The following is a 27,823-nucleotide window of genomic DNA, read 5'->3' on the forward strand; positions in this document are numbered from 1 at the left end:
TTTGTCAGCTTAGAGGATTTAAAAAAATTTCTGTTTTCGCGAAATTGCTTATACATACATACATATTCTTCCATTCTACCGCACACCTCAACTCGCTTTTGAATTTATTTCTACAATTTTCTTAAAGTGAACCATAACAATATTAAATCGCAAAAATGTTGAAAAAATTTGTGAACCTACAATCGGACGTCAGTCCATCGAAGAATCCATATGAAGTGCGCACCTATATGGGCGACAGCCCGAACTCACCCGACTGGAAGATTGAAATGTGCGAAAAAGTGCGTAAATGTGATCGACCGGAAAATTCGACCATTTCCAAAGTGATGACCATCGAAGATGAATTACGGCGTCTCAATCAAAAAGTGAAAGAGTCACGCTTTCAACGTGAGATCAAAAAGAAATGCTCCAAAACCGATGATTATCTGCTGTGCACAAACCCACAGCGTACGCCAAGCGAATTGAAGGAACATTCAATAATGCGCGAACGCTTTCTACGCGTGGCTTATGATTTGACCCGTCGCGTACATGATGGTTCTGAAATGCCCCTAAAGGCGCCTAGTCATATTGAGCTCGTTAGTCCGGTGCCGAGTCAGGCGGAGAGTGAAGGCGATGCGACGGGCGAAGAAGAAGATGAGGAGGGAGAGAAGTCGGTAAAACCGCAAATTGCGAGCCCATCCTGCAGTTTGGATGTAATTTATAAGCCCTCAGCGAAGATGGTAAGTTGGAAATCTGTTTAAATACTATATATCAAGGGTTCCCTTACTACATATTTTACTTCTTTTACATTATTTTAAGTATCAAGAAGTACTATATGCTACGTGGACGTCTTTTTCTTTCATCCACTAATTGTTTTATTGTGTTCTATTCGCGAATGCAATCAGCTTTGTCGGTCTGCAAGGTTTCCAAAATATGGTTTCATTTCTCTGGGAGTGGGAGAGAAAGTGTGCCCAATGAATAACGCTGGATTTATTTGGATAGTATTTAGGTCGAATAATTGCCACTCAACGCAATGAATTTAGCCTGTAACGATTAGATTCTACAATTCCCAAACTTCCGAGAAGGGGAGACCATATAAAGGATTAGTCCTGGACTGGAATAAAAGTTTTGATGCAATATACATATTTATTTTGGGTTGGAACATTATAACTTCAAGAATAACATCAGCATTATTTTTTCTACACTTTCCCATCTTCTTCGAAGATATGTGTTTGGTTTTTCAAAGAGCACCGGATGATGTTTTCTATTGTTTTTACATTCACTCTCGTTGGAATAACTTTTCTTCTCTGAGAGCTGTATTGTACACTTATGCACTCAAACCGTCGCAATTCAATTAATCTGACATTATATACTGTATGATCAAAATTGACCCGGACTGACATTTTCAGGTATGTTACAAATCTTTGTTATCGCCTTCAAAATTGGCTCATTTTGGCTTATAGAATTATGGCAACGTTTGATAATATTTTCCAGCGCCATTATTTTTGGATGGCCATTCGCTAGATTATTGGATCGTTTCGAAGTCGTATTCATAAAACCTCTTCTAGTCGCCCGTAATGATGCGTTTGATGAATATATGGTACTCAGTTTCATTCTCAAACATCTCTTTTGCGACCTCTATTCGGCGTCGTTATGACAAAGGGTTCAGGGGTTTTGGAACGAGTCTAGGACTGATACCCAAAACACTAACCACAAGGTATTGAGCCAATCTATAAGAGATGTTGATATCTCTCGATGCCCACACGTCGATTTTCTACCACTCTTCCTTCAAATTCTTCGATATTATTGTCATTAACAGATGTGGACTTGCATGAGGAAACTGTTCGATGATTTTACAACCTCCACTGAATGCCACTCGAATTTTGTGTTCGTGATAAACTCTTCTGCAACATTTTAAACGATTCGGTAGTCGTGATTCCACTAAAACATAAAATTTCAAGTAAAACGAATTTCGTTGTTCAATTATCTTTCCATGGTAAAAATCGCCGGGCAAACTTTTGCCTTCGAAAACAAACAGCTGTCCAACACACACATAATTGCCTCATGGAGATCAAATTTCACACGAACATAAAAAAGATTGTACCCATCTAAGTATCGATTCCATTTGCGCGCGCAGTTCAACTGGCACAGTCCGGGTCAAATTTGATCAGATAAATAAAATAACTTTTCGAGTATCAGTCGTCTCTCGTTAAGCCCGAAGAGTCTCTAGACATGTTTCTGTATTGAAAAAGCTCGTTATGGCACTCAAATCCTTTTCATTATGGTATGAAGGGTTATTATCATTTACATGGACAGCTCTACCGCTATCAAAGGTGAAAGATGAAAATATTATGAAGCTTATGTGGATATACTTATAGCTAAATGTAGTTCCAAAGTAGTGCTAGTCCATTGAAAACGAAATTTGTGGATCTTGTTACCATTTCCTCTAATTATCTTTACGATATAAATACTTTACTTCCTTTTGATGAATGATATTTAATGCTTCAAAAAATTTCATTTATGAACTCAAATTCTTATATTTTTAGGCATTTAAATATACTACATATGTATACTAAATATAGCTTTATATTATATCCAAGTATGTATATATGTGTATATAATATGAGGACTTATGCATTAGCTTATGTGACTTCACAGTTCTGACTATAGTTTTATGTTAAGGCGGTGGATGTTTTAAATATTCAAAGGCCAATGTGTGGATGTTGCTCTCTAGAGCATCTAAAAATTAATCACTACAAAACTACATACTAATAATATGTATATAAGTATTACATCTTTATGTATATAGATAATAAACTACTCATTCAATGAGCACGATATCATCAAGATCGGCGGCATAAAAACCGCCTACATCCGATTGCATATTGTCTGCGATACACTCCTCGTTTGTTGACGCCAGCGTCAGTTGTTTGTATGCGCCGTCGACCGCTTGCTTCTGCATGTGCACACCCAGTTGTGAGATCAACTCCAGCGCCTTGACATCGGCATTGAGTAGCGCAAACTGATGTATAACAGCCAGATGCGGGAATATACTGCCCAGTACAGCTGTTGTGCCGGCATTCATTTTGATTTGCTCAGCATTAAGTTCATTCGGCTGGTTCATGTTTGGTGTACTCGCTTGGGTGTTCGAAGAGCAACCACTGGAGTCTTTCGAATCGCTCACCACCAAAGCTATGTCATCGTCTACTTGAGCGGCATCATCAGGCACCTCTTCTACCTCATCCTCCTCATCGCTAACCACAAAATCCACGCTATTCTCATTGCTTGCATTTTGCAGCAGCGTCTTTGTCTTTTCCACTTCCGCATGCATTGCCTTGTCGAGTGAGGTTATTTCTGAAATTTCTGTTTGCATGAAATTCGGTAAAGCATCTTTATACTCAATAATAATGTCCTCCACCGCCAGTTCACCATCAACGGCATGCGCACCCGCTGTGCCCAGATCTTCGGCTGTGTATCTGTATTTGCTGCGGAAACGATCTAGCCAACGATACGAAGGCCGAAAGCTGGGCAAATTCAGTATGGCGGCCATTTTGAGCGCCGTATCCTTGAGCGTCTGATTTGTTATGGTTTTACGCAAACGCAATTCACGACAGCGCTCCACCCATTGATGTAGTATGAAACTAATGGCGCTCATTTCGAATTTGCGACGTTTGCGTGTCATCTCTTCGATGAAATTGGTCGCATCCGTTTCGCTGAGCGTGGCCAATTGTTGCAGCAGTTCATTTTTGTGTTCGAGTATGCGTCGAATTTGTGTGGCACAACAGTGGAATAGTTTAGCTAGGCGATTTCGTGAAACACTCGTCTCATCGTAGTAGTGTATGACGGCGATTTTCTCATAGAATGTCAGTATGTTTCGCTCGTTACGTCGTTTGACCTGGAAGTTGGTGACAACAAGAAGAATATTTAATTATTAAGCATTGTTATTATTTATAAGTATAATAGGTATTTAGAATAAGAGATGAAGGAACAATTTTGTATGCCATTACGTTAAGAAAGTGCTCGAAAAATAAGTTTGAGGTTTATTTTGTTACGGTATAATAACTGAGAATAGTTAAAACACTTGACTATGTCAACAAAATTCTGTATTATTATTAGATTGCTCAGAGCTAGAAGTACGTATTTCAAGACCATCTATTACATTGAACCAATTTTTCTCGGAGCCTTTTAATAAATCAGTGCACTTCTGGGTATTCGCATTCTGTACTCTAATACAGAAAGGTTAAAATCTTCGCAAAATTTTCAAGAGACTGTCATCAAAATTGCTTTGGTAGTTAGATTTAGCCTCTAAATAATATGTGGAAATCGGACAATTTGTCCCTGCGATATATCTATAATAGCTACATAATAACCATTCGCGAATAATTTGCTAAATTCGATATAGGTCATAGAACAGTTAAGACGACGATCCAGTGGGCATTGAAGGGATGGAGTTAAAGACGAAATTACCGAAAATACACAAAATCATTTTACATGATCGTGAAATCAGGTTGATCGAGATAGTCCAGAGATATAAAATAAATGTTTTGAAGAGACAATTTATTAAGTAATATTTGGATTTATGAGAACTCTATATAAGATGAAGCTTCTTGAGCTCATTATAGACCAATACAGCTTGAATTTTATTATGAACCTAGAGGTTACCTAAAAATAATCATATGAAGCTAACGGATAATGAAAGTTCTTTATCAAAGGTATAAACGTCGATAATTAGTGTTTTTTAGTCGAGTGATTAGAGGGTTTGCTCACACTGATTGCTTAACATGCTCTTGAAAGTATTTTTGTTTTTAAATCCTAATTTATATTTACATACTTTGATTTCTAAACAACTATTTAAGTAAAAGCATGCGTTTTTACCCGAACAATATTTCTTTATAGCAAAATGATAGTTTAAAGAAAAAGTACACTTGATCACATTTGACCCGGACTGACGAAAAAAAAAATTTCACGTATTTTAATTCCAGTCTTTATTAGAGTCTTTAAAATGGACCAATACAAGTATGCCAACTATTAATCCAATTTTCCATACACTTGTTATATGCCTGTACTGGGATGGATTCAGTGCCTTCAGCGAATTTTCGTTTTATAGGTTTCAGCTCAGTTTTAGGGTGCTATTCGTTAGATTGTTGCACAGTTCCGATGCCATATTCATAAATTTACGTCTCCTCACCAGTAATGATGCGTTTGATGAAGATAGTTGTCTCAGCTATATATTTAGACGATCCACAAGAGATGTTGAGTTGTTATCGAAGCTATCGTTATGGATGGACGACTCGCATCTGGCAAGTTTTCGATGAGTTCAGAACCTTCACTAAAAGCTTTGTGTTAGTCATTTCATGATAAAGTGGATTCTGCAAAATACTTCTGCAACATTTTCAACGATTCCGTAACCGTGATTCCATTGGAAACATAAAGCTTCACACTAGCTCTTTGTACAATTATTTTACATGATGAAATTCGCCAGATAAACTTTTCGCGACGTCAAAGCTGTCAAACGCACACTAATTGACATAGGGAGTTCAAACTTCACACGATCGATCCAATCCATCGATTCATTTCATCTATTTGGTTTGTGCCCGCATTTTAAAAGACTCAGTCCGGGTCAATTTTGATCATATGTATAAAGACTGCTTCATTTAAAAATAACTTTTCATCCGACATATTTTTTAGAGTAATTCGTTTGCTATTATTTCTGTTCCCTTATATGAAGCTATACTCGATGGTAAGTGATTTAGAAGAAATTACGAGATTCAAACACCACCAAAAATTTTAAATTAATATTCAAAATACTACCTTTTATGTATAATTTGTGGTCAATATATTTGTGAAATATAAAAAAGACATCGAAAAATACAACCCCCAAGCGCTATCTCAGCTAAATATGCTCACAGCTTCTTCGTCTCTTGACAGTTGGGTCTATGTAATCGAAACAGACCTGGATTCCAAGGACTGTGGACTCGACAAAATCTCTGAAATTATCTTAAGAATATTTTTTGCAGCTACAACAACAAAAACATTCGAAAGATTTTCAATCTTCCTTCAAGAATTTATCGCTTTTTGAGCAACATTCGCTTAGAGGATCATTGTGGCGCAGACAATCAAATGCTTTGTCCATAAAAGCATTCACTTACTGCTCATTTTCGACAGCCAAAGGCATAAAGGCCAGTCCATAAGCATTATGGCCATAAAGAGGCATGCAATTGCGTGTGCATGGATGCATATAAAAACCAAAAACCCATAGATACAAATGCATATGTATGTGTACTCATACTTGTACGTATGTATATGCAAGTATATGTCATTGTTCGTTTGCACGATTCTGTTATTGCCACAAGTGGTGACATAAACTAAAACTTGGCAGTCGCAATGGCAACGAGAAACACACTTAAATATACAAACATATTTACATACGCGCACGTATACATATACAAATTTATACTTGCAAGTGTGCTTGTATGTGTGCGGTATGTTCCACTTTGACTGTATTGTTGTATAACTGTCATTGTTATTGGCCGTACTGGCTGTTGGCTGTTCTATAAAACACAAAAATAACCCTCAATGCGTTATTTGACGTGGTTAAAATAAATACTACAGTGGCAAAAGGTGCACGCGAGCGCACACACACCAAAGCAAAACCACATGTACACTTCGTGACGTTTGTCTGGTGTACAAGTGCGTTGTAGAGAGACGCTGTGCGCTTTTAGAACGAAGCGTACGCTTGTTAGAGCTTATAGAACGCTTGTTATAGCCTATACAAGTCGCAATATTGGTTGAGTATTGAAAAAGTAGACCATCTTCGTAGTAGCCAACAATATGCTTTCGTCGGGGCGATAAGCTAAAGCGTTGCTCTGTGTGTTTGTATGTATGTAGGTGTGCGCGTTTGCTTGCAAGCGCTGACCATGTTTGGTGGGCTGAGTTGGCAGCGCGTGTTGGGCAGTAGCAAACTGGTCACAAGCTGCTTTGTATTGTGTGGCTAACGAAGTATATGTATATATGTAGGTATCTATGCGGGGTTGTTAAGAAAATGCGTAAAATGTGGCAAATACTTGTATGCGTGTTAAAAATAGGAAACTTACCCCTTTATTGGCACGTTTTGGCGGTTTAGCGGTCATTGTAGCGCTGTTGTACGCGTTATGCCTTGCAGTATTTGTGTTTGTAGTTGTTTTGTAGTGGCAGTGGTTTATACTATATATTTTAATTTATGTATATTTTTTGTTGTAAACACTAATAGGCGGTTTTAGCTTAGTTTAGCAGAAGCGTGAAGGGTTTGCGGCTAATTATTAACTGTTTATATGTATGTATTATGTACTATGTTGTAAACATACATATGTACATAGGTGCTAAACATAAATTTTGCTGCGTTTATGTAAGTTTAATGTTTTTTTAGAACCTTTAGCTTAAAGCTATACAGTTGAATTTTTTTTTAAATTATTTATTTTTATTTTATGAACCATTTTTATTTTTTTATATTTTTTTTTAGTTTAAACTTTTTTCATATAAGTTTTATATTTTTTGGAATGCCACTTTTTTTAAAGCAATGCAGTTGAGCATTAAAAATTATTTTTTTTTAAATTCTAGATTTTATTCTAAATATTTAATAAATATTTAAATTTTTTTTAAGTTTTATATTTGTAGAATGCCACCGCTTAACAGCAATTCAGTTGAAATTATTTTAATAATATTTTATTTATTTTGTTTAGTTTGTCAATTTTGTTAATTCGGTTTTAGTTAATTTTTTTTATTTTCATTTAATTTTTTTTATTAATTTTTAAATTATTTTTTAATTTTTAACTTTTTTATTTTAATTTTTCGATTTAACTTTTTTTGAATAAGTTTTATATATTTTAGCAAAAGCAATATATTGCTTAAAAGCAAAGCAGTTGATAATGAAATATTATTTCTTATTTTTAATTTTTAAAATAATTTTTTTGGTTAATAATTTATTTTTATTTTTTTAATTTTATATTGTTATATATTTTAGTATTTTTTTACTTATAATACTATTTTTTTAAATTTTTTTACTAAATTTTCCTGCAAAACACTGCAAATTCGTGCTTTCCACTTAAAATTCTCCAAATTCCGCACGCGAATCAAACAACTGTTCTTTTAATGTCAACCGAGTACGTATGCATGTACATATGTATATTGTACAATACTTATATGCATGTATGTATGTGATATATTTTGCATGCGCGCAATTGCGTTTATTTATCTCCAATTCTACTTTCCCACTCACTGCTCGCTTTCTCGTTCGCAATTTTGCACCCCACTTGTTTTTGTGTGCTCTTTACATGCACTTTTTGTCAAATCAAATGTGTGTACGAAGCGAAGGCATTGACAAGACTACACAGTTAGCAATATTAAGTGCTAGTTGTATGCACACTTGTTTTGTTTTTGCTTGGCGTACAAAAAAAAATAAAAATGTTTGTTGTTGTTGGCTATTTGCTTCAATTGGTAACGAATGTGCTCTCCACACACACACACATACACAAATGAAAAAAATATACTCATTTATGCATGTGTGTACCTATACAGGTGCAGTGCAGCAGCTGCAGCTTCAACGGTGATTAACCACTAGCTTTCGTAGAGCACAGCATAGCAAATTGGCTTTCACACAGCTTTGCTTATTTCGTAATTTTTCGTCTTCGTTTTTAGTGTGTTTTGTTTTTACGCCAACTCCCACAACAACTAACAACTGGTGGATCGCACTCGTATGATTTTTGCATGTGTTTATATGTTCATATGCGTTTAAACATGTTCATGCACGTTTATATGTGTGCGCGTAGATCAGGTGATACTCCACGTAACCGCTATAATATACCTACAATTCGATCACCACCTTTTTACTGGATGCGCAGCTCCACTTAACAAACGGATACTACCAATGCTCCATGTACCAAAAAGGTGCTGGTGCTCGGCTCACCTTGAGTGGACTTCGTCGTTAAGTCGCGTTTTCGTTGCGCCGTCAACGAGTGGTGTCGAGCCGAGCGTTGTGGCGACGAAGGCGTTGGGCTCTCCTTATTTCGCTTAGTACACACACAAGCACGCCAAAACAGGTACACAGACACTTTCCAACACCTGGTTTTGTTTATGCTAGGCCCATATTTGTGCTTGTTATTGTTGTTGTGTGCTTTTGTTTCTTCTTTTTTATCAATTTTATTTACTCTTTTTGTGTGTTCTGGTTATTTGTTGTTGTATTGTTATTCTCAGTTGCTTCGGCAGCGGGGTCGGTTCTACTATTATTCTCGTGCGCTGTGCTTTAGCGCGTTTCGACTTTGCTGTAATGCTTAACTGCTGAGTAACGCGAAGCGACTAAGTGGCACTGGTGTTGGTTCTGTGTGTTGTTTGGCCATATGAAATAAAAACCGTACCGCGTATTCGTATGAGAAAAACCAACAACGGCCAACAAATACATGGAAATGCTAATACGCAACAACAGCTACGACAGCCACCGAAAGCGGTGGGCACACAGCCGGTAGCACGATTGTGTTTGCGTGCTTATATGTATGTATGTGTACACATACTAATGACGACGCTGGGTATATTAAGCCACATGGCAAACGCCACTAGACGGCGAGCATATAAACGTAAGCGATAAGTAGAGAACAACAATAACAGTGCACAGTGCTAGGCAACAATATGCACACACACACACAAGCAGACAATAAGCTGGCATTGGCATATGCTATAACAGACATGGCAGCCAGCACCAGCTACTAGCTACTAGCAACTATGGCAGTGTGGTTGTGGTAAATGAATAGCTACGACCTAAACAGTGCCATAGTGGCATGGCTGTGGCATAGCATGACATTGCGGGTGTGTATGGTACGCGCACAAGTAATGGGTATTAAAATTCAGCCACTCCAACGAGACAACTAGCAACCACCAGCAGTGGTCGTCGGTAGTGGTGCTCATAGTCTTACAAATACACACGCCTACATATCGATATACTTATGTTTGTATAGTGGCACTCAGTCGGGAAGTCAATATGCGGTTCGTACTGGCCGTAAAGCACAAAAATGCACCAATACATGGGCGCTCACAGACGTAGGCAAGTGCACAAGATGCGCTAGGCTATGGCTAGAGCCTACAAACAACAAAAATACTATGAACCATGTGCCAAGTAACAGCCTGTGTGTGTGTGATGGCTGGGGTCGCTGTGCGGTGGGGTGGCCACTTGTGCGTTTGCTACGTTTGTTTGCCTTGCGAGTAAGTACGTACATACATACGTAAGTAGCGAAAAGAAAAAAGAAGAACGAAACGAAAAACACAACACACAGACACTTTTAGCGACTTTAAGGCATGCAAACACCTTGCCTTGGCACGGCAATCGCAGCCGCAGACACGACACGGCAGTAGCATTTGCCAACAGAACGAAATGCAGGCAAACATATGTACATACACTTGTATATGTATTATTGCACAGTAGGCTTATGTAGTGAAAAATGAAGCAGTAGGAACCTTCAAAATAGACGATAATTATTAGGGCAAGAAAAAAGAAAATGTTGGTATTAACTAATAAAGCGGGTAGGATTTTGGGTAGTACCAGAGAACATAAAACAATGAGAAGGTGCAGGTTCGACATCGAATTTCAACCGCGGAATTCACCTCATAACGATGGAATTCACCCCGTGAAATCTTAACATTGCTTTGATTTTAACAGAAAGCAATCTGTAGAATTACAGCTTTGTTAACATGATCAATCAGGGAATATTGTTGAACAACCGAGGAATGAATATGTTTATATCCTGCGATTTCCAAATATCTTATGAATTTTTATAATTTTATATTTTTGTATTTTTTATTTATTAATTATGGTTTAAAAAAAGTAGTAGTTGAAAAATAATTTGATATATGTATTCCTAGATAATTCATACAATGACACCATGTGGATTCTTTTATGTTCTCTGGTATTCTGCTTACATCTTTAGTAGGGTTTTATGTTGAAGTCAGGTCGTTTTCAATCAATAAAATGTGGCAGCAGTCCAAAATTAATATTTTGTGTTTTATATTCGAACTAATTTATTTCAAGATTATTATACTAGCGATATGAATTCGATGCTTCCTCTTTACTTTGATCAAAATTATAAGATATACATAAATATCACTTCCCTTCACATTTTTATTTTCATCGTAACCATAAATCTTCGGCATGAATGGAAAGTACTCAAACTCAAATAATGCAAACAAATTCCTCACTAAACGATCCTACAGCTGAAAAATGTTTCCTGGGTTTCATTAAGTTATATCACATATGTAGTATGTACCATAACCAATCATATAGAGCAAAGTCTGCCGGGGTAGGTGAATTGTATCTATTTAAGGCATAAAGATATACTGTTATGAGTAAAACATGTTCTGTCATTTTCAGTGAGATTATTGGCCGATATATTCAGCATAAAGGCACCTGGAAGTTCGGAAATCTTTTTAACCCTTTAAAATTCAATGACCCTTACCCTCTCCTCTTCCCGTGATTAAATCGCTCGTTAATTATTTTTCATTTAATTTTTGTTATTTTATCTTATCTCTTTTTTCCAATAAGTTCCATCTTACAAAGATTTCATTACTTTCAAAAATCATCGATCCTTATCTATCTACTCTATATACTATATTTGAAAAATAATAAATAACATTTGTCTATAATAATTCACACACAAAGGATAATTGTTTGAATTTTGTGCATGAAATCTTCCCCAACACACCACTGTGCAATGTTCAAGTAGTATAAAATTAAAATACCGAATGCGCGTCAAGTGCACAAGCAGCGAGCAAGCCGATTTTCATGTGCACAACTGCATACGCTATGTGCAACTGTATTAGTGGTAGTGCCTAGAATGAAGTATGAGAGTCGAGAGCGCGGTATTGTTGCTCTGGCGAATTCTTGAAGGCTTTGCCATCACCTCAATGCCATACAATCATACGTTATGACATTCAGCAGACAAAAACAAAAAAGGCAAAAACAAATAGCACTCAAAGCGAATGCATAAAAGTGCAGAAATTTCGCCTTTACTTCCTAAATGCACGTATGATGCCGTTTAAACGATGACGTTTTGTAGGAGGAAAGCTTTGACGCTTTGACTCTGCACTGTCTAATAGTGCTGATTTCATTTTGCTCTCTTTATTCTAGCTTATTGTGTGACAATGTTTCAATTCACCTCACTTAACCGGCATCGACATCGACAATTGATACACTTCAATTTGACGAATGCACACATATGTACATACATATATACATATGTACTATATAACGGTGTATTTTTATTTATATATGAGTACATATTTGCGAATATACTTACGTATATATGTACGACGAGTATAGTATTTTTTATGATTTTTGTTTGCTGGAGCTTAAAACTCAATATTTATTTAGTCGTGATCTCTTCTTAAGCTCCTTTATACATTTTAATCCTGCGTGAGCGGATTGCATTGGGTAGAAAAAACTAGCGCTTTACATATGTACATACATATGTACTTTATGCACTACATGTATGCATGTTCATAGGTATGTAAGCTTGTTTTTTCTTATCGCATGTTATTATTGTAGAAAATATACCTATGTAGAGTATATACGGGTATGTGTATAAATGATCAACGAGATAAAACTTCACTTTTGAAATATCGATTTGAAATTTAGTCCTCTTTTTCTCAAGAAGCTGCTCATTTGCTGGAACTGCCGATATCGGACCATTATAGGATATAGCTTCTATACAAATTTATCGATCAAAGTCAAGTCTGTGTACGGAAAACTTAATTATTTGAGAAGATATCTCCAATCGACTAAAATTACGATAAAGTTCGGTTAGATAAAGTTGTGATCCAAGTTACTCGGTTAGGCATTTATGGCCGTCAAAGATGACATGTCCGCACTGCGAAGCGGTTAGGCGACTTATGTCTTCGATAAACTTGCTTCTCTATGACAACTTCAGCTAGAGAGGCATCGTGATCCAAGGTGCCCGTTTAGTCAACTGGAGTTAGAGTTATTACAGGCAGAGAAGAGATAATACGAGAACTTAAATAATCATGATATCATAAAACTATAAAATTTTCTTACTATTACTCTAACATTATATATTATTTGAATTTAATGAACCATAAATATTACTCTCCGATAAAGCTCCCAATAATTCTTTGTTTTAAGCTGCATTTTTTTACGGATAAATAGTAGAAGATTCTGAATAATACCTTTTAAAGATGTTCTCCCATATTTAAGAGTCGAATTAATACAAATAGAGATTTTGGATTCCTTAAGAATAGATGTTCTTAAAGGCTTTACGTTTTAGGGTGCCTTGAAGCTAAAGCTCGGTCGGAGCACGGTTGCAAAACCAATTACATAATTTTTAAATATAAGCATCTCTTTTGTCGCCCTGTATTTGTACAATATTTTGAAATATTACATAAAAATATATTTTCTTGCTCAACTATTGAGCCATCGACATAATTGTATGATATTTTGAAATTTTTAAAGTTGTTAAGATTTGCGGTAAAGATTATTGTCAAAATGTATTACTTATAAAAAACTAACTTACACAGTGTTTTCCTATAAGAGTGATATAATTTCTTTTCAAATGTCTTGCATGAGAGTAAGCTTTAAAAATTTACTTCTTAATAAGAAAACAGACATTATTGAGTTTTAAAGGCCACATCTAGCGGGTCAGTGTGAAAAGGCGATTTTTGGGAATTAAAAAATCTGCGGTATCAACTTTTTTAGGATGGATCAAAAAAACGAGTGGTTTTTTTCGCTTTGTTCTCTGAATAATTAGTTGATAGACATTTCTAACAAAGGCTCTCCAAGTATTGTCTCTCAATTGTAACGGAAAGGTCTTCCGCCTAACGGTTTTCTATTTTTTTGTATTAACAGATAGAAAAATGTGTATCTTGCTTTCTTGAAAAAATATTTCGTTTCGTATATTTTGTAGGAAATTGAATGTTTTTCAAAAAAAGATCTTAAACGAGGTTTTCGTAAACCTAACCGTTTAAAAGATATTATCGGTTGAAATTTGACTCTTTTAATGCAAATTATTTTTTCTTTTGAATTTTATAACCCAACAAAGAAAAATTATTAGCTGAAAACTACTAGTTTTGTAGGAAATTTACTGCTCTACAAAAATGGCCATTTATTTTTTTATGCATCAAAAGCAACTGATGATCAATACGTCAATAAAATAAAGGAATTGGTGCTTGAGAATCGACGATTACCAGTCAGAGATGTTACTGGCATCATTGGAATATCGAAAGGATCGGTGAAACCCATTTTGAAATATTATTTTGGCCTCAGAAAAGTGAAAGCACGATTGGTTCCAAAATCACTAAATTTTTTCGAAAAAAAGCGTCGCGTTAACGTCTGTAAAACGATACTTTCGGATTACCAGTATTCACGAAATGTGCTATTAGTGGCGATGAGTCTTGGATCTATGCTTACGACCAGGAAACAGTCAATCAATCGGCCGAATATTGTGACAAAAGTGAGCCGAAGCCGAAAAAACCACGCCAAAGCAGGTCAAATATCAAGGTTATGTTGACAGTTTTCTTCGATTATAGAGGTGTGCTGCACTCTGAATTCCTTCCGATCGGCCAAAATGTCAACAAGGAATACTATTTGAGTGTTATGCGTCGGTTGCGCGAAGCTATTCGTAAAAAGAGGCCGGAATTATGGGCATACTGTATTGATTCTTCGTGAGTTTTTCGCTAAATTTTCAACCAATATCGTGCCACAACCTCCATATTCGCTTGATTTAGCTCCGTGTGACTTCTGGGTATTCAGCAAATTCGAACGACCGTTCCGCGGAAACCGTTTTGAGTAAATTGCCTATTCCGAAAATTGACTTTAACAACTGTTTCGTGGATGGGAAAAAACGTTGGCACAAATATATTAGTGCGAAAGAGGATTATTTTGAGGGGACGACATAGCTTTTAAAGAATAAATTTAGAATTTTAAAATTATGAACAAAGTTTTATTATTTTTTGCTTCTATTAGTATCTCTTAAAATTCTATAGACCATTTTTGTAGAGAAGAACATTTCCTAGAATATTAACCGTTAATATATTTCAACGTTACAATTAAGAGCTCAATCTTCGAGTTCCTTTTTTAGGGGGGTCTGTTAACCAATTTTTCAGACTAACAAGCAAAAACAAAACAAAATTTCAAAATTTCACGCTAAGGTCCAGCGTTTCTTAACAAGAGAGGGAGGAAGCAATGTAAATAATAAAGTTCGATGAAAAGCATTACCTAAGCAAATTCCAAATAGATTTTTTGTAATTTCAAAAGTAGTGTGGGTTGTTTTTCCTTGTCATTCTATATCTTACTATTTCCTCCAATATTGTTGGCGCACCTGTTTCATGTTCAGTATGATCACTCATATATTTATCACTAGTCAATCACTTTTAAATATATATATGTATGTAAATCTGTATCTACTAGTATTAGTCATTAAACTACTTTTAAGTGAATCAACAGCCCCAGCGCTTTCACTGCATCATACATACAAAGATAGCAGATAGAAGTTAAACAAACAAGTGATCACTCTACTTATCTACATACATACATATGTACATACATACATATAATATACACGCAGGCAGCAAGCGCTCAAATATATATAATGTACTTCGTTCCCTGTTTTAAATTTATAATTCGAGTTTGTTATAATTTCATATGTAAATTAGTATGAGCGAGTATGCATACAAGTATATCTATAAAAATAATCAGTGTGTGAGAGGGAGCGTCAGTTATGGGCAAAATACTAAATACTACACAATATAGAAACCCATTATTATGTGTATGTGTGTTTCGCTATGTAAATTGTGAACGTTTCAGCACATTACAGCAACATAATATATAATAAATATTACACTCATATTGGTTCCCGCTTACATACATACATACATTAAACATTTTTCGCTGATTGCTGAACTTTAGCGCAAAGTACGCGTCCAATCACTCTGATACATGCGTGTTTAAGATTCTGATTTTCCACTATACGTATGTACATAAGTACACATACATACATACGAGTACGTACATATGCTTAATTACGCACTGTTTCCAAATATTGGCGGAAAGCTTTAAAGTATTTTCAACAGAATCTGTTTGGTTTAATTGGCAATCGCAGTAACTAAGTGAATTGAGTGCTAAAACGATATTACAATATTAATTACCGAGAGACCTGAAGGATCTTTCTAATTAAAAAAAAAAAACAAGAAAAAACGTTAACTTCGGCTGCACCGAAGCTAATATACCCTTCAAAGATGCATGTCTTTTAGTAACTATGTGTTCAGTTTATATAGAAGCTGCATGTTATAGTAATCCGATCTGAACAATTTCTTCGGAGATTACACTGTTGCCTTAAAAAAAATCTATACCAAATTTCGTGAATATATCTTGTCAAATGCAAAAGTTTTCCATACAAGAACTTGATTCCGATCGTTCAGTTTGTATGGCAGCTATAAGTTATAGTGGTCGGATATTGGCAGTTCCGACAAATGAGCAGCTTCTTGAAGATAAAATGACGTTTGCAAAATTTCAAAACGATATCTTAAAAACTGAGGGACTAGTTCGTATATATACAGACAGACGGACATGGCTAAATCGACTCAGCTCAACATACTGATCATTTATATATACTATATACTTTACAGGGTCTCCTACGCTTCCTTCTGGGTGTTACAAACTTCGTGACAAACTTAATATACCCTGTTCAGGGTATAAAAATACTCGGTACTTTTTCAGAGATCACGCCATTAAAACACCTGAACTCAATGCCTCAGTCTCAGTGGAGGCAATACTTGTTCAACAAGCATGCGAATGTGGCATATGCGGCCTATGCCGACTATTAAAATTCATAAACATGGCATTAGAACTCTGGTAGGAGTACCATCCGGTCACTGTTTAATTGGCAGACATACCAAAAGACTAGGAACGCCATACAATGACTATTGTAGAAGCTGTCAGGAGCTAGAAGAGAAGGAAACTATAGAACATCTTCTATGAGAATATGAAGATCTGTTCTATAATAGCAAACTTAGTCACGACGGTTTCATAATGGGCCTCCTAAAATCCTAGGTGCGTCGTTAGACATCCATCTGCTAAGATCTGCTACATTTACAAAATTCTTTCCAAAAAAATTTTATATTAGCAAGACAATTAATCATTAATAATTTTAAACTATATAATATTAAACTTCCTCTTATCCTTATTTGAGGGGCTTGGATATAATGGGTTGTCAAAAAAGTCTTGCGGTGTTTTTATTGATTTTTTTTTTATTGAAATTGAAATGAATTTTTGATGACTCATGCCCAGTTCTTGACCGATGCTACGGCTGCTACTATGCCGGTCTCTTTCGACCAATTCAGCGATTTTATAGCAATTTTCGGCGACAGGCCTTCCGGAGCGTGGCGCATCTTCGACCACCTCTGCGCCAGAACGAAAACGTTGAAACCATCGTTGTGCGGTGGAAATGGAAACTGTATCGGGTCCATAAACTGCACAAATTTTATTGGCGGGTTGAAATGCATTTTTGCCTTTATCGTAGTAGTACTGTAAAATATGCCGTATTTTCTCTTTATTTTGCTCCCTGTTTGCGACGCTATGACTCACGAACGACTTAAAAGAAACGACAATCAATCAAACACATGTTAGCGCGTGAAATGAGCTTTCCAAAAAGGTATAGCATGACGATGCGACGAATAAAACTAGAACTACGCGCTTTCAGCGTCAACTAGCGAAAATACCGCAAGACTTTTTTGACAACCAATAAGTGATTAATTATCTTCTTAATATCAAATTTTTTCGGAAAGAATGCCATAAATGTAAGTGACATTTATTTCTAATAAATATGTAATAAATCTGAAACTTCGTTTTCTGTAGTTGTTAAATAATTATACCTTGAACAGGGTATATTAAGCTTACCAAGGTCGGAGACGTCGAAGGCTCTATAAAGTTATTTCTAATATATTTATAGCTATTTTAAGCGCTTATTTTTTAAGATACTCCATCAGAAATTTTGAACATGTTCTTTCCTCCTCAAAGGAGTGCTCATTTCTCGGAACCGCCGATATCAGACCGGTATCCGTTCGTTCTTCCGTCTGTCCGCGCAAGCTGTACTTCAGTAAAACTTAAGATAACTTTGTGAAACTTGGTCCGATAAGATGTTCGGTATAGAACAGTGTGAAAATAGCTGGAATCGGATAATAACCCAACTCTCTTTTGGTGTTGGTTTGTAAGGTACCTTAATGAAACTCACAGGCCATCTTTTCCCATTAAGAATGTGTAGTAATGCCAAAAATTGATAAAATCAGCACTGATCTTATCTTCCATATACGTAACTAATATAAAATTTTCAAACTTTCGGTTGGATTTATACCGTAAATATCCGTCAATATGTAAGATATCCAAGTCAAATTAACTGAAAGTAATATATCTATAATATTTGATATGCTATACTTTTATGCCGAAATTAGTCTACGAATTCAAATGTAAACAAATGGGTCCATGACCCCAATATAAACAAAAGGGAAATTGACCTCGTAAAATGTAAAAAAATGGGTCCGTGACCCCAAATGTAAACAATGGTTGTTGATTTGGCTTAATATAACCAAAAATATCATTGACCTTAAATGTAAACAAAGGGGTAATTGGCCCCACAAAAAGTAAACAAATGGGTCAGAGACCCAAAATGTAAATAAAAGTTGTTGCTTTGGCTAAATGTAAATAAAGATTGTGAACTTGGCTAAACAAAAAGTTCATTGACCTCAAATGGACGCTGTGTCCACTGTTCTCGGCCAAATGTAAACAAAACGGTCATTAAACTTATAATGTAAACAAAGGGCTCATTAACTCCCATAAAATGTAAACAAAAGCGTAATTGACCCCAAATGCACACAAAGGTTGTTGTCCTGGCTTAATGTAAAAAAGAAACAAGGTTGTGTACTTGGCTAAATGTTAACAAAGGACTACTATAAGATAAAGCAGTCATACAAAGTGATCGGTAAAAATGATGTATGTACTTTTATATTTTTATCTTCATGAAAATTTGGCAAAGATTATTGTCCAAGAGAACACTACAATCTGCGAATATACATTTATAGCGTAGCTGTTATACAAATTTGTCAGTCAATACCAAGATAAGGATCTTTTTATACCCAGTTTTGGTATAAGAAATGTCGCTATGAAGGGTTTTAGAGCTTCGGCGCTGCTGAAGTTAACGTTTTTCCAAAATTAATATAAAATTTTGCTACAACTGAAGGTAATTCCTCTGTTTGGAAATGTGCAAGTTGCAAAAGTATAAAATGTTTGGTTACACCCGAAATTTACCCTACCTTAATTTTTTTTTTAAACAATATTATTTTATTATATATTATATACTTATGTATTTGAATTTATATATATTCTATTTATGTTAAGTTAAAGAAGAGTAGTAAAACTCGGTTAAAACTGGACGATTAAAAGTTATATAGAATTATTTATTCATTTAATACATTCATTGGAATAAAAATACTGACTTTCCTCTAAAATTTTGGAATAATATTATTTAACTGTAATTATATATGTACATATATACACATAAATTATTATATATAATTCTTATATTTTGAACTCTTTTGAAACAAATGTTTCGTGTCACTTTGCTCCATTTGTTATGCACGAGCGCCCAATGCTCATACTCGTATTGTTTATGGGCATTGCATAATTACGTACGTGTGTCTAAATATAGTATAGATAGATAGCAATAGAGATATTACGGTCATTAAATTCGTTGGTCACTCAAAACAGCTTATGTGACAGAGGTATATTTATACATTTAAACACAGATTCATACCCTCACTAAAGTATAATTGTATATGTGTGTATGTATGGAATTCATTCTCACGCCATAACTTCCCCATACACAGAACATAAGTAGTTTGCTCGTCGAAATGTTATGGACCTACCATATAAACACCGTTACATATATATTGTTTTAACTAATACAATATAAGTACATGCATATCTGTAAGTATGTTTTGACCGATAGTCTGTAGTTTCAATGAGCGCTTATTTGCCGATAAGATTGTTGTGCTCTGTGCAAGTTTTCACAGTTATGCTTTTTCGCCAAGATAAAATAATAGTTAATACTCGTATATGCGGAAATACAAGTATATACTATAAATTAAATAATAAATACTTGTTAATGGTAGCTTATGCCATAATTCTGATTAATCACTACTGAATCTAGTTAAATTTATTTGCTTGCATTCCACGATGTTGACATTAACAACAAGTGTGAAATAGTTTCTTTCAATAACAAGAATTATTTTAAGTTTAAGAATAAAATATATAGTTATTGTAACATATACATACATTTTCGTTTTCAATAACCGATAGAGTTTATTGAAGACACACATAGACGTATGAATATGTGCTGCTAGAAATTTTTTATATTGGTAGTTCGACCATTTCGCTCATTAAGTCGGTGCTGTTCTGAAAGATACTCGTAGTGTATCCAAAGCCTTCCAAATCTAAATTTTTTAACTCAGTTGAAACCTTCTCACTGCCTCTCTTACTAGTATGAGCTTCGACTTTAACTATGTCGGAGCAAGAGCATAACATCTAATCAAATACATATTACTCTTACTGACTTGAAAAAATCAGATTTTCACTTTTGAAAACAGAAAAAAGTCACAAAGAGCTAAATTTGGCGATTTCGTTGGCTAAAAAATGACTCTCGTGTTGTGTCTGACAAGGCGAATTCGACTCTCGCTTCGTGTTTGGTCAAATAGTCAGTCATAATCATCAGCAATCTAGAATACTTATAAAAGCGCTTTATTGCAGGGAAAAATCCATGCATTTTCTTCTCACAAATCTGGACACCAACTACGAATTACTTCACGTAGATGCCTTAAAATACCTAAGTAGTATTCCTATTGACCGTTTGATCCTAAGGAACAGATTATGGCGAACCACACCACAGTAATTAATGAAAACGATGAGCATCGCCTTGATTTTTGTCCGCCTTTGACGTGTTTTTCTCGGTTCCGATTCTTTTCCATTCGCTGGATTCGTTTAAAATTTCGATGTTATATTCATAAACCCATGTCTCGTCCCCAGTAATCGTGCGTTTGAAGAATGTGGGTTTGAAGAATGTGGGGTCCTCTATTCGACGTCGTTTTTGCTGAAGGTTCAGGTCTTTTGGTACGGTTCTAGCATTGACACGCTTCACCCAAAACATTATTCAAAATGTCGTTAGTCGATCCATAATTTATATATCTAAGATCTGCTGTCTCTCTAATATCAACACGATGCTTTTCAAGCACTGTTTCTTTAATCTTTTCGACGTTTTCAATTCCATTGTTCCATTGGGAACTCAAATTTCAAACTAATTCAGATTATCCCTGTCTGGTGGTTAAATTTACGTGATTAATTCGAAAAGGTTTGGCAAAAAGATTTCTTCTCTAGCATAGTACGATCCATGGAACTTTGTATGCAAAACTGCGCTTCCGAATTGTTCCTTACTTTTCACAAGACTGCGTTGCACTCACGTCCCCGCACCCTTATAAATTCAAAGTTCCTCCTAGGCGCTAGAGGGGCGAGGCATTCATATTAGAATACGAGGATCCCTGAGACGTCCTCCTTCGTCTACAGATTGCTATGCAGTCTAAAAGCAGATCCACCGGATATTCATGCTCGATGTCACAGAAGGTTACAGTGTTTTTCGAGGAGCATTTCCAAGATAACATCTGACACTTCATTCGTGATTATAAAGACTCTCTTAAACAGTTTACATTCTACAAATAGCTTACATTCTTACATCATTTCAAGGGCGGAGTACCGACTCGTGCTTGCATCGATTCTATGTCTGATTTTTGGGTCTAGGTTCATTACGTATGGATCAAAACGGCTGTCGCATATCGACTAAACGTCTTGAGCCTGCAAAAGAAATGTGGCAACCGAGATACTTCAACCTTAGTCTGACATTAGTCAGTGTCTAGACATTTGCCCTCATCTTCCTCATTGCAACTTTGATAAGTTGCGTCCTCTACAATCTTTCAGCTCACCGCGCGGGAGCCAATAAGACACTGTTTAGTTAGGGCGCCTAGTATTGCGGCGATGTGAGCCTTGCAAAGATCTAGCAGTTCAATAGACCTTTTAAGTTCCACCACGGGCCATTTAAAATATCGGATTGCTTTGTTCTATCTTCAATAATAAAAATATAGCTCGCCATTCTTTATTTTTTCAAATTTTAACCTTAAACTTCTTTTCCTCAGCTTGAATTGAAACGTCCAAAGAGTGGTATGTTTCATAATCAAACTGAGCGGCCACTCCCGCCATTGGATGAAGATGACATACCATATAGCAACTATAATCCACGTATTTTACAACAAAAGTTCGATGAACAAAATCTGGATAGAGTTGACTTGATACAAGGACGTGACCCGAACGATTTATGGACATGGAATATTGGTCTACAGCAACATGAAAGTAATTTGGATCGCGCTTTTCTCGATGCTTCAGTGCCGAAGTTCGGTAAGTAAATGTCATCACGAAATAAACACCAGAGAATGAGTTCAACTCAGTATAGCTATAAATAAAAATCGTAGATTGCAGACATCTAGAGCTGACCACATTTAAAATACCCAATGACTTGGACAAGACTTTCACCGCTGAAATCGTATTTGGAACATTAGCAATACAACCAGATGACAAGCCGAAACCAAAATTTAGGTAAGTGCATATTTTTTAGTTGGTCTTCTCGAACATATCGTAGAACTAGAGAGCTTTGTGCGTGGTTACTATAAGTTTTGTAGTGTACTCTATCTGTTATAAATATATTTTATTCATCTTCATCAGTTACTTCAATCGTCCGAAAGAGATTGCTTGTATGTTCGCCGCTTATGTCGAAAGTTTTCGTTTCAATCCAGACTTTTGGACTTCCGAGACCTTGGATGGTATATTAACGACTGGCGAGAAACTTTTAAAGAAGAGCACTAATCTCAATTACAAATCTGAAGATAATGATTTCGACATAATACCACAAATTGTGGAGAAACAAGCGGAAATTGGTTTTAAGCTCCACTTCACTGGGCCAATCGACTCCGAGCCGAATATATACAAAGTACTTTCGTTGTATTTCTTGAAATATAATGCCGCTGTGTTAGTCGCTAAGGGTATATACATGTTGATATGGAAACGTTGCACCAACACATTCTACATTTTCGATCCCTACGGACGCGATGAATTGTGTCAGCGTGACTTCACCAATGGCAGTTGTTCACTAATGTCCGTCACTTTCGTGGAACACTTGGTGCATTTGATAATTAGCTTCAGCAAAGCCGATGTGAAAAGTGAGATGAGTTTATATGAGATTTCCATAAAAAATTTCGGTAAAATAAGCAGCCCCATAGCCGGTAAACCGTTCCCGAAGCGCACACATCGACTGTGGGCAGTGGTGAATGGTACATATGCGATCATACCGGCGGCTAATAATGGTATCCAACAGCCGATAACGGGTAACGAACAGAATGGCTCAATAGTCATTTCACTACTGGCGCTATTGTATTCCAATATTGAACGCGCGTCAACGTGGCGTATGGAAATCATTGATGAGCTGATCAAATTCGGTCAGGCATTTTATAAGACCTTCTTGAAACGCTTGAAACTGAAGAAGAAACAACATATGAATATTGTGGATATACCGGATGTGATTATGCTTGGCGCATTTCGTGCAACAATGAAAAAACATCCCTTTCTTTATACCGGTCATGTGACGAATTGCAAGTCATATCTCGAATCACAATTGACATCGGTTGTGCGCGATCTCTTTGCCAGCAATTACGACGCGGCGCTCTTGCAAATCGATAATTCCGTCATAGCGATATGGCGCGATATGGAGTACTACTATTTGTTTGATCCATTTCGACGTGGCAAAGCTGGACAAGTGTTGGACGCGGAAGATTATCTCACCAAAGGTGTGGCCTGTCTACAAATGCACTCAAATTTCGAATCGTTTTGCAGAATACTCTATCAGAAAGCGCTTAAAATGCGACGCGGTGGTAAATTTTTCGTGCACGGCATTAGCATCGGTTGTATACGTCCGATGTTGTCGGCGGCGAATATGAAAAATAAATATCCGCGCTTACAAATTACCTATCCTAAGCTTGCCACCAAAGATCTTGAGAAACGCCAATCGAAGAAGGGCAAAGGCAAGAAGAAGCTTGGACGTGCGTACAGTATCGAAACGATACCGGATGAGGATCGTATACCCGAGTTTGAGGATGCCGACGTTGTTAACACTTTGTTGGATGAAATTATATGCGAGATTATTGAAAATATGATTGAACCCACACCGAGTCGCTTGCAGTTATACAAACAAGCCGATAAGGTGCTGTTACGTTCCGATAAAGAATATTTACAGGGCTTACGCTATAAGTTATTGCATGGCGAAGATTATGACAATGTCTATGCCGAGTTCCAGAAACAACCTTCACCACCACCACGTCCACTGACACTGGAAAAGGAGTTGGAGATACGTACAAACTTCGAGCTGTTGCCGGACGGCTCGTGGGTTGTCATGGGTCAATCGTATATACCGCAAGAGGAGACCGAAGTGAGCAAATTAAATGGTCTGCTCTCAACTTTGGTGGCCACGGCACTGAGTTCGAAGTACAATATCTCCACATGGAATAAAGAGTTGGTCGATTTTGCAGTGGAGTCATCCAATAGCTTCGGCGAAGAGTTCTCCAACTATGAGGCGACTTTAAGCGCATTCCTTTCGAAGAGTATGCCGAAAATAAATATTGGCAAGAATATTTACCTGTTACATTTAGAGCGTGTCATACAAAGTTCCATGACGCGCACGTTGCGTCAAATGCTGCTCGAGAGTTTGATAACCTATAATCGCTTGATTGTCATTTGTCAGATGTTCTCATGTCTGATTGTAAAACGCTATAATTTCCTCTATATGTTTATTGGTTTTCCATGCACACCTGTCGGTTATCGTAAGTTCGGCTCTGGTCCGGGTTGTCTGTTACGTTTTGTTGAATTGGACTCGCTAATACGACGCATAGAGTTCGGTTGCAATCCGCAAGGTTGTGAGATCACCAATTATGTTGCGGTCGCTATAAGGGTTTTGGACATGACAAATGTACCGCCTGAGCGCTATCGGCAATGGCCACCAGAAGTTGAGGAGTCCGTGTATGCGGCTGAGAGCGATCGTAAGCAGAAATTGGATCGTTTGCGTATGGATAAGATACGTTTCCTCGATCGTGAGCTGCGTAAGGAGAATGAACGTATACAGCGCTTCTTGGAGGAGAAGGAGGAGAAGATAGCCGCACGTGCCCAAAAACGGACCAAAGGAAAAGGTAGGTGTTAAAAAGTTGGTATGACATAATATAAAATTTTTTTTCAAAGTAGATTATTCCGTTTCGTAATGGGTCTTGTGATTTTCAAATAATAGTTCAAGGTATCAATTTTATTTTGGGAATGAGCTAGAATGTCCAAGTAACATATGTTATGTTCTTGCTTCTTACTGTTAGGTCTTATTAAAGATTTATGGTAGAAACTTTTTCATTACTTCTTCATCATAAATCCACTGTATCTACTACTCCTTACAGAATGCGTTGAAAAGTTTTGGAGAATTTTTTTTAGTCAAAATTTGCTTAGTTTGTTTTTTGTTTCCAATATCCATATGTATTTGTTTCGAAATTCTAAATCTTTTTGTTTGACAAAATTTTATTGTGCAATCGTTTAATTTATTGTTTTTCTGGGTCTTCTGCATAAAATAGGTAAAAAGAAAGTCAATATGAGTCGTTCAGCCGAACCAACCGACTTAGAAGAGGAGTTCGAAGAGGATGAAATGGAGGAGATGGAAGAGTATGAAGAGGAAGAAGTGGAGTTGAAGCATAAGCCAGGCAAACGCTTACAACGCGAACTCGATACCAGTTTCAAGCCACATAAAATCCTCTACGGCTATCGTATGCGCGAGAAGGACTGTAACTTCAAGATACAGGGTACCACCGCGTTGGAAGGACGTTCCGAGGCTTTGGTCGATAAAATCAAGCCTTGTTTCTTTGCCAGCACATTGGCGGTGTTGTACACAATATTGCGTCCGCTCAATCAGTGGTCTGCACAACGTGTGGATCGTGTGATCGAAAGTGGCAAAACGATTGCCAGTCGTGTAACGAATATGACTTCGGCGTTCGAACGATTTATCAAGAATGTCACGGTGGACGATTACAAATTCGATGTCTGGGTTAAGACACACGAACCAGCCGGCATGGCGGGCGCTAATGTATCACGTAAGATTGCCAAATCGATGCAAACACGCAAGTATATGTTGCTCCAAGTGTCGAATACGACATTCGCCATCTTTCACGATGAGTACTATCACCTTTTCGATCCCTATCCATCGATGGAGAAATCACAGGACGGCGAAGAGGAGGAAGAAGAAGATGATGATGGCGATTATGTTGAAAAGCAGGGACCACGCAAGGGTAAATGCAAGAAGGGTGTGACGCGTTATGGTGAACGTAACACTGCTTCGTGGGTACTCTTCGCCGATATCGAGTCACTACTAAAATATGTGGATAAACGTGCGGCGAATGCATCATGGCAAATGGCCGGTGAGTATGCACTACATGTGATCGATGTGATCTCGTACAGAAAGGCGGGACCCAAGACGCGCATACTGCAATTGCTCACCGATTTGTCGGTGCCGATCGAATGCAAGACGACGCAGCATGGCGAAGACGAGGCGGTTATGTGTGCACACCCCGAAACTATGGCTTGGTTGGATTTGGAAAATTGTTTGCCGGTATGGAGTCGCATGAATCGTCGCAATACTGCGGGTCGCTATCGCAATTTGCCCGTCACCAAGCTCAAGCGTTTCGATATCGAGATCGATGGCCGTTTGTGGTCGCTATGGGGCAATTTACATCCCGAAGCGCCAGTATTTGGTAGCGCCTCGCGTGGCAAACAATATCTGGCATGTAATGTGATGGCTTGCTGTGCTGCCAAGGTTTATCGTTTGACAGATTGGAGTCCACACTTGCTCGACACGATTGTGATCAATGGCGATCGTTATCATCGCGAGAGTTTGGAGAACATCAAACTATCGGATTATGAATTCTCACTAGAGGACTTGAATTTGGATTGTACTCTGGAGAATATTAAATTTGTGGTACATTTGGAGCATGTTGCCTTCGGCAAACTCTACAATCCGGGCACACGCACCACAATGAACTTGGCCGACGCGCTAATGTATTTCTTCACTCACTTCCAATTCGGTGTGTTGCAGTGCTACAAACACTCTTTGGCTATTGGTCGCACTATGGGCTTTGATGGCGGCTTCTTTATGTTCGATTGCCAAAGCAAGGATCATCCGTTGTTCCCGAAAGGACAAGGCGCTTCGTATCTGTTGCGTACGAAACACTTGCAGGTTCTGCTCTACTGTATTGTCGTGACTCTCAATGTGCCCTACTACAATGTAAACTTTACTCTGCACAAAGTGGAAATGCTGCGGGAGGGTGCCTCGCTGGAGGAAGAGGGAGAGGAGGAGCATGATGAAAATAATTAAAATTGGCAAAATGAATGCATTTTTAAATTATGTTAATTTTATTAAGTGTCTCGGCTATCAAATTATCGTAAATACATTTGTTGTGAACTATAAATAAATAAATAGATTTGGTAAACACAATAGAATCTAATGTAAAATATTTGTAAGATTATATTTTTAAACTGGATATCTGGCTGACTTTTTTAATTATCTTCTACTTTTTCTTTAGTGGTGAAGACACCGCTTACTCGGTTATATCCGAATTAACAACAGCCCGCCAATCGTTTCTTCTTTTAGCAATTTGG

The 27,823-nt window shown here is 37.0% G+C and overlaps 2 protein-coding genes across 2 annotated transcripts; one reads left to right on the top strand and one right to left on the bottom strand.

Moving 5' to 3' along the window:
- On the top strand, positions 1-27,621 carry LOC126761518 (uncharacterized). The gene is made up of 5 exons (XM_050477807.1): positions 1-716; positions 22,234-22,492; positions 22,567-22,690; positions 22,817-25,326; positions 25,750-27,621. Exons 1-5 carry the CDS (start codon positions 156-158, stop codon positions 27,537-27,539), a joined length of 5,244 nt encoding a protein of 1,747 aa, XP_050333764.1. The 5' UTR covers positions 1-155; the 3' UTR covers positions 27,540-27,621.
- On the bottom strand, positions 2,489-7,580 carry LOC126761519 (uncharacterized). The gene is made up of 2 exons (XM_050477808.1): positions 7,071-7,580; positions 2,489-3,871 (listed from the first exon to the last, which is right to left on the bottom strand). The coding sequence occupies exons 1-2, from the start codon at positions 7,104-7,106 to the stop codon at positions 2,798-2,800; spliced, it is 1,110 nt and encodes a 369-aa protein (XP_050333765.1). The 5' UTR covers positions 7,107-7,580; the 3' UTR covers positions 2,489-2,797.
- Positions 27,622-27,823: the final 202 nt, after the last annotated feature.

Source organism: Bactrocera neohumeralis, chromosome 6 (assembly GCF_024586455.1).
Source record: "Bactrocera neohumeralis isolate Rockhampton chromosome 6, APGP_CSIRO_Bneo_wtdbg2-racon-allhic-juicebox.fasta_v2, whole genome shotgun sequence".
NCBI classification, from domain to species: Eukaryota; Metazoa; Arthropoda; class Insecta; order Diptera; family Tephritidae; genus Bactrocera; species Bactrocera neohumeralis.

Coding starts and splice junctions, on each gene's coding strand:
- LOC126761519 (XM_050477808.1), bottom strand. CDS start 7,106: ATGACCGCTAAACCGCCAAAACGTGCCAATAAAGGG. Junction 3,872..7,070: donor CAAAACGTGCCAATAAAGGG/GTAAGTTTCCTA, acceptor ACCAACTTCCAG/GTCAAACGACGTAACGAGCG.
- LOC126761518 (XM_050477807.1), top strand. CDS start 156: ATGTTGAAAAAATTTGTGAACCTACAATCGGACGTCAGTCCATCGAAG. Junction 717..22,233: donor ATAAGCCCTCAGCGAAGATG/GTAAGTTGGAAA, acceptor TCTTTTCCTCAG/CTTGAATTGAAACGTCCAAA. Junction 22,691..22,816: donor AAGCCGAAACCAAAATTTAG/GTAAGTGCATAT, acceptor CATCTTCATCAG/TTACTTCAATCGTCCGAAAG.